The 12148-nt window shown below is 35.6% G+C and overlaps 1 protein-coding gene across 1 annotated transcript in view; it reads left to right on the top strand.

Moving 5' to 3' along the window:
* The window catches only part of CSE1L (chromosome segregation 1 like), a 40006-nt gene that overhangs the window by 14033 nt on the left and 13825 nt on the right, over positions 1-12148 (top strand). Inside the window, exons 4-14 of the mRNA XM_054573626.1 lie at positions 1763-1864; positions 1940-2085; positions 2431-2521; positions 4458-4565; positions 5931-6023; positions 7833-8000; positions 8113-8242; positions 9814-9879; positions 10256-10458; positions 10846-10930; positions 11876-11937. Of these exons, the coding sequence (XP_054429601.1) occupies positions 1763-1864; positions 1940-2085; positions 2431-2521; positions 4458-4565; positions 5931-6023; positions 7833-8000; positions 8113-8242; positions 9814-9879; positions 10256-10458; positions 10846-10930; positions 11876-11937 (1254 nt within the window). The remainder of the gene's footprint in view (positions 1-1762; positions 1865-1939; positions 2086-2430; positions 2522-4457; positions 4566-5930; positions 6024-7832; positions 8001-8112; positions 8243-9813; positions 9880-10255; positions 10459-10845; positions 10931-11875; positions 11938-12148) is intronic.

The following is a 12148-nucleotide window of genomic DNA, read 5'->3' as shown; positions in this document are numbered from 1 at the left end:
CACTCTTTTCCAGCACTGTCTTGGAAGTCTTTGCTAATGCAGTAAGAAAGGGAAATAAAAGGTATTATCAGTTGCAAAGGAGGGCATAAAACTCTTTTTTCACAGATGGCATGATCATCTATGTAGAAAGTCTGAAAGAACTAACAAAAGTGAAACAGCACACTTTTCCAAAGTTCTTGTGTCTCATTTGAATTCTTAAGGATTACTTCAGTTTTATAACCCAGGTTGCCTGAGGGTTGTAAAATTTTGTTTTAATCTCTATTATGGTTGAAATTTAACTCTAGCTCATTATCTACTGAAGAGGCATGTGGGAAGACACAGTCTAACTGAATCATTGAAGCAATTTCTGTTGTAGACTGGGAAAAATTATATAAAGCTGAAAACTGCATTATATATGAAAATTTGTAGACTGCAAAATAAGTTATTTTGAAGATTTTTTTCTTAAGGTTTCATTTATTTATTTTTAGAGAGGGGAAGGGAGGGACAAAGAGAGGGAGAGAAACATCAGTGTGTGGTTGCCTCTCACATACCCCCTACTGGGGACCTGGCCCACAATCCAGGCATGTGCCCTGACTGGGAATCGAACTGGAGACCCTTTGGTTTATAGGCTGGCGCTCAATTCACTGAACCACACCAGCCAGGGCTATTTTGAAGTTTTTGATAAGGGATTGTGCCTTATGTCTTGTGGGATATGTAAATATATACTAATTTTAAGATGAATTTTACTGCCTAAAGGTTTTATGACTCATACAAACTTATTATAAATAAAGAAACTGGTATTTTCCACACTTTAGCTTGGGACAGTGGTTTTCAATTGGGGTTGATTTTGCCCACAAGGTGCTATTTGTTGAAATTTTGATTGTCACAGTTTGGGGATGGGGGGTGTTATCGCAACCAGTGGGTAGGGATGTTGGTAACCACCCTACAATTTACAAGAAAGATCCCTACAGCAAAGATTTATCTGTTCCAGAACGTCAGTATTCCGAGGTTGAGGAAACCATGGCTTAGGAAAAAGGGGAGAAATGAGAATTGTATTATAGTGACAGCAGTAATGATATTCATTTAGAAAGTACTATGGGTAACCAAAAAAGTCAACTTTAAATCTTCTAAAGTATTGATTTAGAATCTTTTTTATTCATTGCATAAAAGTTTAAAAATAGTAAATAAGTGTCATTTTAAGCTTGTATTTTCTTCAATAACCACATGCGAGAAAAATGATCTGGTGAATCTTAAAATGTTAAAAAAAAAACAAAAAAAAAAAACCCCTCCCTCTACCTCTATCTCGATTTGTTAAAACCGGTAGGACTCTCGGAACCATTTCGGCTGAAGTCTTGGAGGCATTCAAACTTGTCATGGTCAAGAGGTTTCACTGAAAAGACCTTAGACTTAAGTGAGGGTCAAAATTGAAGCTTTTGAAAATGAGTATGGGCTTAGTAGCACATACAAAGATTTTAACCACATATTCTGATTAATTTACGTATAAAACTGAGTCTTACTTGACAGCAGGGAGTCAGAAGATCATTAATTTGTATGCAAAGTATTTGCATTTGGGATGGAACGTACAGTTTTTGTGCAAGGGGTTCATGCTCTCATGAAGTTACTAAAGGAATCTGTGGCCCATTCATGTGGAGGGAATGCCTTACCTTTCTCTCTGCTTTTCCTGGAAAACCAGGAAATAAGAAACAGTTCTATTTTATCTACAAACCCATCTGGTCCTGAACATGGATTTTATGCTACTTGCTCATGGATGTTTTGTTTTTAGGTTGAAGATGAACCAAACAAAATTTGTGAAGCCGACCGAGTAGCCATTAAAGCCAACATAGTTCATTTGATGCTTAGTAGCCCAGAGCAAATTCAGAAGCAGGTAATATAAGGTCCTGCTTTTTAAGTAGACTTGTTTGTAGAGCTTTTGTCTAATTAATATCTTTCCTCCCCTCAGTTAAGTGATGCCATTAGCATTATTGGCAGAGAAGATTTCCCTCAGAAATGGCCTGACTTGTTGACGGAAATGGTGAATCGCTTTCAGAGTGGTGATTTTCACGTTATTAATGGGGTCCTTCGTACAGCACATTCTCTTTTTAAAAGGTATTGATGTATAAATTCATACTTTCAAAATACTTTTTTCCAAATGTTTTTGCTTGTGTAAACACTTATATTTCTGTGACTATTGTCACTCCTTTGAATATGATAATCCTGGAATAAGAGCATAAGCCTCTTGATTCACTACTGTGTTTGTTTCTTATTAAGCAAGATGTTTATTTCATATTGCCCTATCACCTGCAGAACACCTGCTTGCCTTAAGTTGCTTCATTCCTTTAAAAAGAATTTCAGAAAACTGCCTAGCCATGGTTTTTTCTTTAATCTATCCTTGAAGAACTAAAGTCAGTAAACAAAAACTTGTAACTTACTTATTTTACCTTAATTTTCTAGATACCGCCATGAATTTAAGTCAAACGAATTATGGACTGAAATTAAACTTGTTCTGGATGCCTTTGCTTTGCCTTTGACTAATCTATTTAAGGTATGGGATAATATTTTGGTGTTATTTTAAATTACTTAATATTTAAAATTGCTTTAAAATATTTATATAAATCTTGTTTAAGAGAATTCTTTGAAAACTTATTTTATAGGTAATATTTAGAGCAGCATTTCTTTTGAATAATTTCTAACCTACACAGAAATAGAGCAGATGGTATATAATGAACTCTCTGTTATACAAGGTAAATAGTTACTAGCATTTTAGTTCTTTTTAAATTTGTTTTCTCCCCTTCATTTCGAAGGAACATTTAACAGCAAATCCCAGGCATCATATTATTTCACTCAAGTAATTGCATATTTGTCTCTAAAGGAATCAATCCACATTTTTGTTTGGCTGTTTGTCTTTTTGTGCATCATGTTATGGTGAACAGGCTACTTTCCTAAACATCTTCTTCATCTTTGTGAGAATCCTGTAAGATGGAAGGAGATATTGTTAACCTTTTTTTCCCCCAGATGAGGAAAGAGGGTTAAGTATCACACACCTCAAATCTCTTTGCTGGCTCTCAAAACGGTGCTCATTTCCTAGTTCCGAAAGGGAAAGTTGTGTGGTAATCACAACTTTCTAAAATGAAGAGTGTACACAAGATTTCTTATGGTTAGGGAGTCTTACTGATGGTACATTTTTATTTTAGAAAACAACATTGGACAAAACGTGATCAATTTTTTCCTCCTATTGAATTGGCAAAGATTTTTTTATTTCTTTTTAATGATGCTGAAAGTCTTAGCCAGAGTACATTGAAATGAAAATTCTGTGTCCTGCACATTGGATTATAAATGGTACCAGCTTTTTGCAGTTTGACATTTCATTAAGAGAACCTTAATATTCAGTTTTTCCTAACTCCAGGATATAGGAAATAACATTTTGTTGAGTGTCCATAACATAGTAGTTACATGCAAGCACTAGGACCTTTTGTGTAGTTTTTCTCATTTAATTTGCATATTCTATCTATGAGGCAGGCATTATTCTCATTACATTTGAGGAGATCTGGTCTCAATAAAATAACTTGCTCAAAGTAATGTTTATCGTAACAAGAGTTTGGGTTATATTTTTCTGGCTTCCAAAATCTGTGCTTATAGCCAACTCTTCTGCTTTGGTAACGCTCTTCTAGAATATCAACCTATGAAAATCAGAAGTGCACAGAGTTTTCTAGATAAGCCTATTTATTACAGTTAAAATAATAAACAGTTGGGAACAACCTAATGCCAAGTGACAGGGGAATTATTTAATGAGAGCATATAAAGAAGTTTTGTGTGGTATATTTCTAAATATGTACAGAGACGAGTAGTAGAAGGATCTAGTCCAAAATACTAACATTGGAGTAGTGCCATGATAGACATTTTCAAAATAAGTACTTTAAGCCTTGGCTGGTAGCTTGGTTGGACCGTCATCCCATACACCAAAAGGCTGTGGTTTTGATCCCTGGCCAGGTACATATGGGAGGTGACAGCTCAGTGTTTCTCGTATTGATGTTCCTCTCTCCCCCCTGCTTCCCTTCCCCCTCTCTAAAATCAATAAGTGTATCTCAGGTGAGGATTAAAGTTATATATATATACTTTAAAATATTTTTCGAGCTCTGGCTGTTGTGGCTCAGTGGATTGAGTGCTGGCCTGCAAAGCACAAGGTCGCCAGTTTGACTCCCAATCGGGGCATATGCCTGGGTTACGGGCCAAGTACCTGGTTGGGGGTGCACAAGAGGCGACTACTGGTCAATGTATCTCTCACACATGGATGTTTCCCTCTCTCTCACTCTCCCTTCCCATCTCTCTATAAATTCTTTAAAAAGATAAACTATTTTTCAAAATCTCTACTTAATTATAAGTCAATTTTTGGAGAAGAGGTAGAGGAAGTCTCAGCCTAGTGCATTCTATTTCATGAAGGTTTACAACACTAAAACTATGTTCTTAAATTTCTTTCCAAGGCCACCATTGAACTCTGTAATACCCATGCGAATGATGCCTCTGCCCTGAGGATTCTTTTTTCTTCCCTGATCCTGATCTCAAAACTGTTCTACAGCTTAAACTTTCAGGTAAGCTTTGTTTTGTTTTGTTTTTACTTGCTTTTGATTCTTATTCTTTGTTGTGGAATGTACAGATTTTCATTTGATAAAGACTTCTTTGTCAGCATTGATTTTTCTGAAAGAAGTTAGTTTTTTTCTGACTCCTCCCACTCTTTGTCTAATCAAATAGTGTTATACTTTATAGTAGTTTTTGGAGATTGCTAGCGGCTATTTCATGGGGAAAAGTAGCATTCTCTTGTAAACCAGAAAGTTAGGGAAACCCCACATCCTCAGTCAGTGCTTTGGAGAGTCTTCTCTTTCATTGAAGATGCTGAGAGATCACATTCTCAGGCTTTCCTCTTGTTCACTTAAGTGGATCTTAACACTTGGCGAGCCATGTTTAGACTAGAGGTCTATGGCTAGCTTATGCAAAAAGGCTTTCATTGGAAACATATCTGGGAGACAAAAGGCTGAAGAACCAGGCTTTAGAAGGTAAGAAGAACCAGTGTCCTCTTAGTGGAAACAAAGCCATAGTTTTATAGCAGAAAATGCCTAATCCCCCTGTTGCATCCACTCAGTCATTCTTTCTGTTCTTGAATCATTACTTCACGATTCAGGGCTTCAGGAACCAGGAGATTTTACTGCTACAGATTACTCTACTGAACGGCAAGAGAAAGGGTCTGGACTTGCTGCGAATAGTCAGGGCCGGGCACTTGGACTTGATCCTTACCGCCTGACTCGCAGTGGTGGGGAGAGCGTTCCACAGGAGGGCTAAGTAGAGTAGGGGGCAAACAGCCCAAAATGGCAGACCCACGTCAGGGGTCGGTCAGATACCAGTTTGGGAAACTCTTAATTAAAGGAGGCCACTGTTTTTGCTTATACCTTCTTTTGAATTCTGCTTCCTAGAGTTAGGTAGAATGAGGCATAGTCAGGGACACCAAAGGCATAATCTTACCCTTGGAGAGCTTATCAGCCTCATTAAGAAGGCATTGCCGTTCCACAGGAAACCATTGATTGGATAAGACAGTTAATTGGTGGTCATTTTACACTAAATGCAATAATTCAGGAAGGAAAGGAATATACTGGCAAGCACCAAGTTTCGTAAGGAAAGGCTTCATGTAGTCTTAGCTGACCTTGAAGGAATAAATAGCTTTAAATTGGGACAGGAAGTCTAGATAACATCATTTCTGGTTGAAAGCATATAAACAGAGACAGAGTTTGTTCCGCTGCCAGACCTAGTTAGAGCAGAGCATCCCTGTCGCAATAGATAACGGCTGGCTCAGGCTGAGAAATGTGGACTGTCTGTAGGGACATGGAAGGGGTGTGGTCGGGGGGTGACTTATGTAAATAGCATACCTTTTTAATTAAAATCTGAAGTCAGCATTTATTCTTTAGGATCTCCCTGAATTTTTTGAAGATAATATGGAAACTTGGATGAACAATTTTCATACCCTCTTGACATTAGATAATAAGCTTCTACAAACTGATGTAAGTATTGTTTAAAATTTTTCCAAAGTAAACTTTTGTTAAAATTAAGAATTATTTGAGATATAATGTTATATATTAATTATATCTCAGTTTTTTTAATTAAAAAATTATTGGGGTGCCCTCAAAATCTTGGAGGATCGTTCATTAGACTTCAGAAAATAAAGTTATTGGAGATCATTTAGCATTAAGATAAGTTAAAACTTAGACCTCTGTAATAATAGTCTCTTTAAAAAGCCATCCGCAGAGTAGGAAATAGTGGGCATGATGAAAGTTTATAATGTGTTAAATTTTTGACCTGGTTTTTGTAATAATGTGCTTCTCAATGTAAAGCACTTATTCTGTTACTCATTTTGTTTTTTATTAATATATTTATGATCTACCTTTTTCCCAAGGGAAAACAAATAAATAAAATATTGAGAATATGTCACCAAATAAAAGTAAAATTAGAATTGGGGGATTCAGGTCAGCTTTTGGAGTGGGGTGCAGAGGAGAGTCATTACTATGAATGTACAGCAAATTTTGTCTAAGATTTATTAAATAAAAAGCACCAACAACAAAAAAAAGAGATGGATTCCATAAAATAATTCTGTCAGTCCATTAGGAAACAACCTTTTCTCAGAAACCAAAGCTTGTCTTCACACTTCTAAAGGGGCTTTTCGGCAGAGATTCTTATGGGAAGCCCTGTGCCCACCTAACCATGTACCACCTTGTCATCTCACTGTAGCATCCTCTGTATTTATGCCTTTACAAATGAGCTGTTTTGCACATAGTACAGCTCAACAGGTTTTAGCAGATTGCTATGACAGTTCAGAGTATTAGATAATCACTGTCATGGGTTAGATTAGGGTTGGCAGAGACTTTTCCTGTAAAGGCCCAGTAAGTAAATATTTTAGGCTCTGTGGGCTATATATGGTCTCCATTCCAACTCAGCTCTGCAGCTGTAGGTGGACACAGCCACAGGCAATACTAGAAATTGTATAAATGAGAAAAAGGAATGAGCATGACTGTGTTAATAAAACTTAACTTACAAAAATAGGCAGCAGACCTGCAGGCTTTGATTTAGTTTGCTGACCCTTGATTTAGATTGTTTTGTTTATATTATAATAACCAAAATATTTTTGAGAGTCCTATAGCATTACCTTATTAAGGGGTTGGACACATCTTAATATACTGGAAATAAGAATCTTTTGGGAGACAGCAAGACACAGTACAACTAACCATGTTACAAAAGAAAGTGTGTTATGATCTTTATCATTCAGGTTTCTGAAGGAAGATGTTTTCAGTTTGATATGTAAATATTTTATAATTCAGCAACCAGAAGGGAAGGCTTTATTTAACTTGAATACTTTTAAAAAACTTTTTATGTATTTATTTTTAGACAGGGGGAAGGGAGGGAGAAAGAAACAAACATCAGTGTGAGATAGAAATGTCAATTGGCTGCCTCTTAACACATGTCCCAACTGGGACTGAACCCGCAACCCAAGCATATGCTCTGACCAGGAGTCAAACTGGCAACCTTTCGTTTTGCTGGATGACACCCAACCGAGCCATACTGGTCAGGGCTTAACTTGAAAATTTTTGCACTGTTCTTAGTGATTAATAAATGAGAAATAGTTCATCTTTATTTATTTAAAAGACTAGGAAAATGTTGACGGCATAGATGCAGTATATGATACTTGGCTTTGGGATTAAAAATTTAATTTAGTATATATTTTAGTAAATAAAATTTAATATAGGCATTATAGCTACTCTGTATTTATGGTAGCGTTAAAGTTGTATGTCTGAGTTTTCTGTTTTCTCTTATGTGAGGACGAAGAGGAAGCAGGCTTATTGGAGCTCTTAAAATCCCAGATTTGTGATAATGCCGCACTATATGCACAAAAGTATGATGAAGAATTTCAACTGTACCTGCCTCGTTTTGTCACAGCCATCTGGAATTTATTAGTTACAACAGGTCAAGAGGTCAAATATGACTTGGTAAGATGATGATGGAGACAGATAATTCAGACATTCCCTTCCCTAACTCCCCAAGAAATAAATGGTTCAGTTTTGCTTTTAAAAATATGCTTATTTTTGTGTTTTATTCCAGCTAGTAAGTAATGCAATTCAATTTCTGGCTTCAGTATGTGAGAGACCTCACTACAAGAATCTGTTTGAGGACCAGAACACGCTGACAAGCATCTGTGAAAAGGTTATTGTGCCTAACATGGAATTTAGAGGTAATTATAGTGAAGTGTAAAGCTTTTCAGGAGATCAAAAGCTTGTTTTTTAGTTTTTTTTTAGGAGTATTAGTATAAATTTAATAAGTCTTTTCCCTGTTGGCTTTTGTAACATTCTAATTTTTTTATTGCTAAATAAAACTTTTGTTGATCACATATTGCCTGTTTTCTAAACCAAGACAGAAAATGTGGTATAAAAGGCTCTTGTGAAATGAGTACTGCTGTGAGGAACTTTGTTCTGTGCTGCAGAGGTTTTTCATAGAAAGATTGAATAAGACTTTAACAGTACCATTACATTGAGAAGAAAGTAAATTATCCGGGATCTCAACTTACGGAAATAATTTGGTTTCTTTTGATTTGGTCTTTCACCAAGGCAAATAGCTGTTTTCCAACAATTGACTTGAGATTAGAAGTGATTGATAACTTTTAAATAGAGTGAAAGCCCACTTAGTTTGTGCTTAAGGTTAAGATAGTCCTAAGAGAATGTATTTGTTTGTAAACAGAATGTCTCTCCTTCCCACTGGGAAGAGCAAGTAGTAAATATGGAAGGAATTGTGTTCTCTAACACAGCAATCATTAGATCAGTGGTTCTCAAATTATCTGGAACAAAATGAGGAAATAAAGAACAATATAAAGTGAAGTTTTATTTCCTTTTGTGTTTTCATAAAACTATATTTAAAGGACAGATCTTTATTCTGATACTGCCTTTCCACCTTTCTTGATATTGAAATGATTTTTGTGAAATGACGATAGTTGTAGTTGTTATCTTGTTTGTTTTTCTAGTGTCCTTATCTGGCAAAATAAAAAGCGACATTCCTAGATTGGTTCCCAACACTTTTTAAAAAATATTTATTTATTTTTAGAGAGAGGGAAAGAGAGGGAGAAAGAGAGGGAAACAAACATCAATGAGTGCTGCCTCTCACATGTCCCCCACTGGAAACCCAGCCTACAACCCAGGCACGTGCCCTTAGTGGGAATTGAACTGGTGACCCTTTGGTTCTCAGGCCAGCACTTGATCCAGTGAGCCACACCATCCCGGGCACTCATTTTTTTTTTTTTTTTTTTTAATACTTTTTTAATTGACTGATTTTAGAGAAAGAGGAAGGGAGAAAGAGAGAGAAAGAGAAAAGGAAACCATGATTTGTTGTTCTACTTATTTATGCATTCGTTGAGGTTGCTTCTTCTATGTGTCCTAACTGGGGATTGAGCCTACAACTCTGGTGTATAGGGACGACACTCTAACCAGCTGAGCTACCCATCTAATTGGGGGGCGGGGGGCAACAGTCACTTTTGAAAGTTGGTGAAAAAGCCCAATTAGGGGGACACTGTCACATTGTAACAAGTGAGCCTGTATCACAGGTAATTGTGAACTACCAGTTACCTAACCTTTCAGGGCAGTCCTTGCTGCTCTAAGTAATGATTAATAATATATGAAGTTGTCGTATGTTGGGAAACAATACTCTGCTGTAAAACATGCCAGTTCTACATACTTTTCTGCATACTCAGCTGCAAAAATACAATCATTGTCATGTCTTTTGAGGGGTTATCTGAAATGTTACCTTTCTTTGTAGCTGCTGATGAAGAAGCCTTTGAAGATAATTCTGAGGAGTACATAAGAAGAGATTTGGAAGGATCTGGTATGTATTTTGGTTTTTAACTGTTAATCCTAGCAAGCCAGTTTTAAATTTACTCTTTTTCTAGTAAATATGGGATGAAGGGGAGTAAAGATTAGAGAGTTATTTCAAGTAGCTCTTGTTGGAGAACTGTTTAACTTCCACACCTTAAAAAGCACCTGTTAGGATAAGCTGTATCAGTTGAATCATTTATCTTCTCTCTTTTTTAATGTATTTATTAGTGTTTTCATATTACTATGATCTTTGTAGTTTTCACTCTGTTTCTTCTGAAAAAAATATTTTTTCATTATTTTGCTGATAGCTGTCAGCAGTTTCCTTATAAACTTGATGATTTGGTTCGTGTTTGTCTCTCACAATCTTTCTTCCTTTAATTTTATAGATATTGATACTAGACGCAGAGCTGCTTGTGATCTAGTACGAGGATTATGCAAGTTTTTTGAGGGACCCGTGACAGGAATCTTCTCTGGTTATGTTAATTCCATGCTGCAGGAATATGCGAAAAATCCATCTGTCAACTGGAAACACAAGGATGCAGCCATTTATCTAGTGACATCTTTGGCATCAAAAGCGCAAACACAGAAGGTGAATCTTTTCAATGTAGTTTTATTTCTAAAACAGACTTGTCAGTGACCACGGAAGTCAAAACTGTCCTGCCAGATAAACTGTTAGTTTTGATGAGAATTCACACTGTCTCCAAAGATGACTGTGTTGCTGTATTAAGCACATAAGTTTCTTATAGACCAAAAAGTTGACAGATGCCACACTTGTTCCCTTAGACTTAGTGCTTGCTAATTTAGGAAGTTTCTTTATTGTCTATTAAAATAGTCTTGTTTTATATTTAAGCAGTTTGTGTTTTGAAACATTATTCTCTATTTTACCCTGGTTTCCTGAAGTTACCCAGATTTCCAGTGTAGTAGATACAAACAGGTATTTCATATTATTTTACCCTGTAACAAATTTATTTTTCAGCATGGAATTACTCAAGCAAATGAACTTGTAAACCTGACTGAGTTCTTTGTGAATCACATTCTCCCTGATTTAAAATCGGCTAATGGTGAGTTTTGTGAAAAATTATTTACAAAACCTATAATGCTGTACCTGCGTTTATTTGCAATGTTATTTTATGTAATAAAATAAGGAACATGGCAATATTCATAACAGGGGCTCTATGTCACTGTATTCAAAACATTGGCTCCTATGCTTGTTGCAGGTATTTTTTTTATTGAATAGAATCTCTAATGGTTCGTCCAGACTTTGCCCAGGTGAAATTAACTTTTTATAAAGAAAATGTTGCCTTATCGAGAAAGGAAAATAGGAACAAGACTAAGTTGGAACTCAGCTTTTTGTTATCCTGTTATAGTCTAGGAATTATACTCTGGTTTTCTTTTCTTTCTCATTTGAAAAATAAAATTGAAGTAAACTTTAAAGTACTTGAAAGTAATAAATAGTAAGGATAACTTCCTATTTCAGTGAAACAGTATTGATCAAGGTACATAGATAGTCCCTTTTTGTATGGAAAATTTAAACAGATTAAAAAAGGTAGGGAGAGTATTATAATGAACTTCCATGTTAATATTGTCCAACTGCAAGAATTTTTAACACTTGGCCAATATTCTATCCCTTTCACTGATTTATTTTCCCACCACTAGAGCAATTTAAAGCAAATCCCGGCCAGAAGAGACATGCTCTTGATTTATAATAGCTTCAGTTTTGGGAAGAAAATGATATGGTTATTAGTCATGGTCCAAATCATTTTTATTCAATTAATTAATTCATGTTCATTTATAATGAAACTTAAACGTGAGGGGGGAAATGAAATTATTTGTAATCTTACCAGAATTAATAGTTACATAGTAGACTATTAGATAATTAACTAAGCTTCAATTACTTGACATTTCAGTTACCAAAACCATGTTTTTAAACATCTGATCATGTTGTCACCAATTTGGGAGTAATAGTCCTTAGCACTTAAATAACTATGACTTATTTTTTTTAATAGTGAATGAATTTCCTGTTCTTAAAGCTGATGGTATCAAATACATTATGATTTTTAGGAATCAAGTAAGTAGCTGTTCATTTATATATTATATGCCACTTAATCCTTTGGGAGGGAGGCAAGAATTTGTTGTAGTTATACTTTGTTTCATTTTATTAGGACATATACTGGGTCTGGTTGTCCACTTAGTAATGGTGAGAGTGATCAGTGGATTCAGGTCAAGAGGAATTTTCCATCATTGACTTATTTATTGAGATACACTTCACCTAATATAAA

Source organism: Pteronotus mesoamericanus, unplaced genomic scaffold (genome assembly GCF_021234165.1).
Source record: "Pteronotus mesoamericanus isolate MK-2021 breed Mesoamerican mustached bat unplaced genomic scaffold, CSHL_Meso_final contig_25, whole genome shotgun sequence".
NCBI lineage: Eukaryota > Metazoa > Chordata > Mammalia > Chiroptera > Mormoopidae > Pteronotus > Pteronotus mesoamericanus.
Note: the sequence above shows the minus strand (reverse complement) of the source record. Positions and strands in the feature narration are given on the sequence as shown.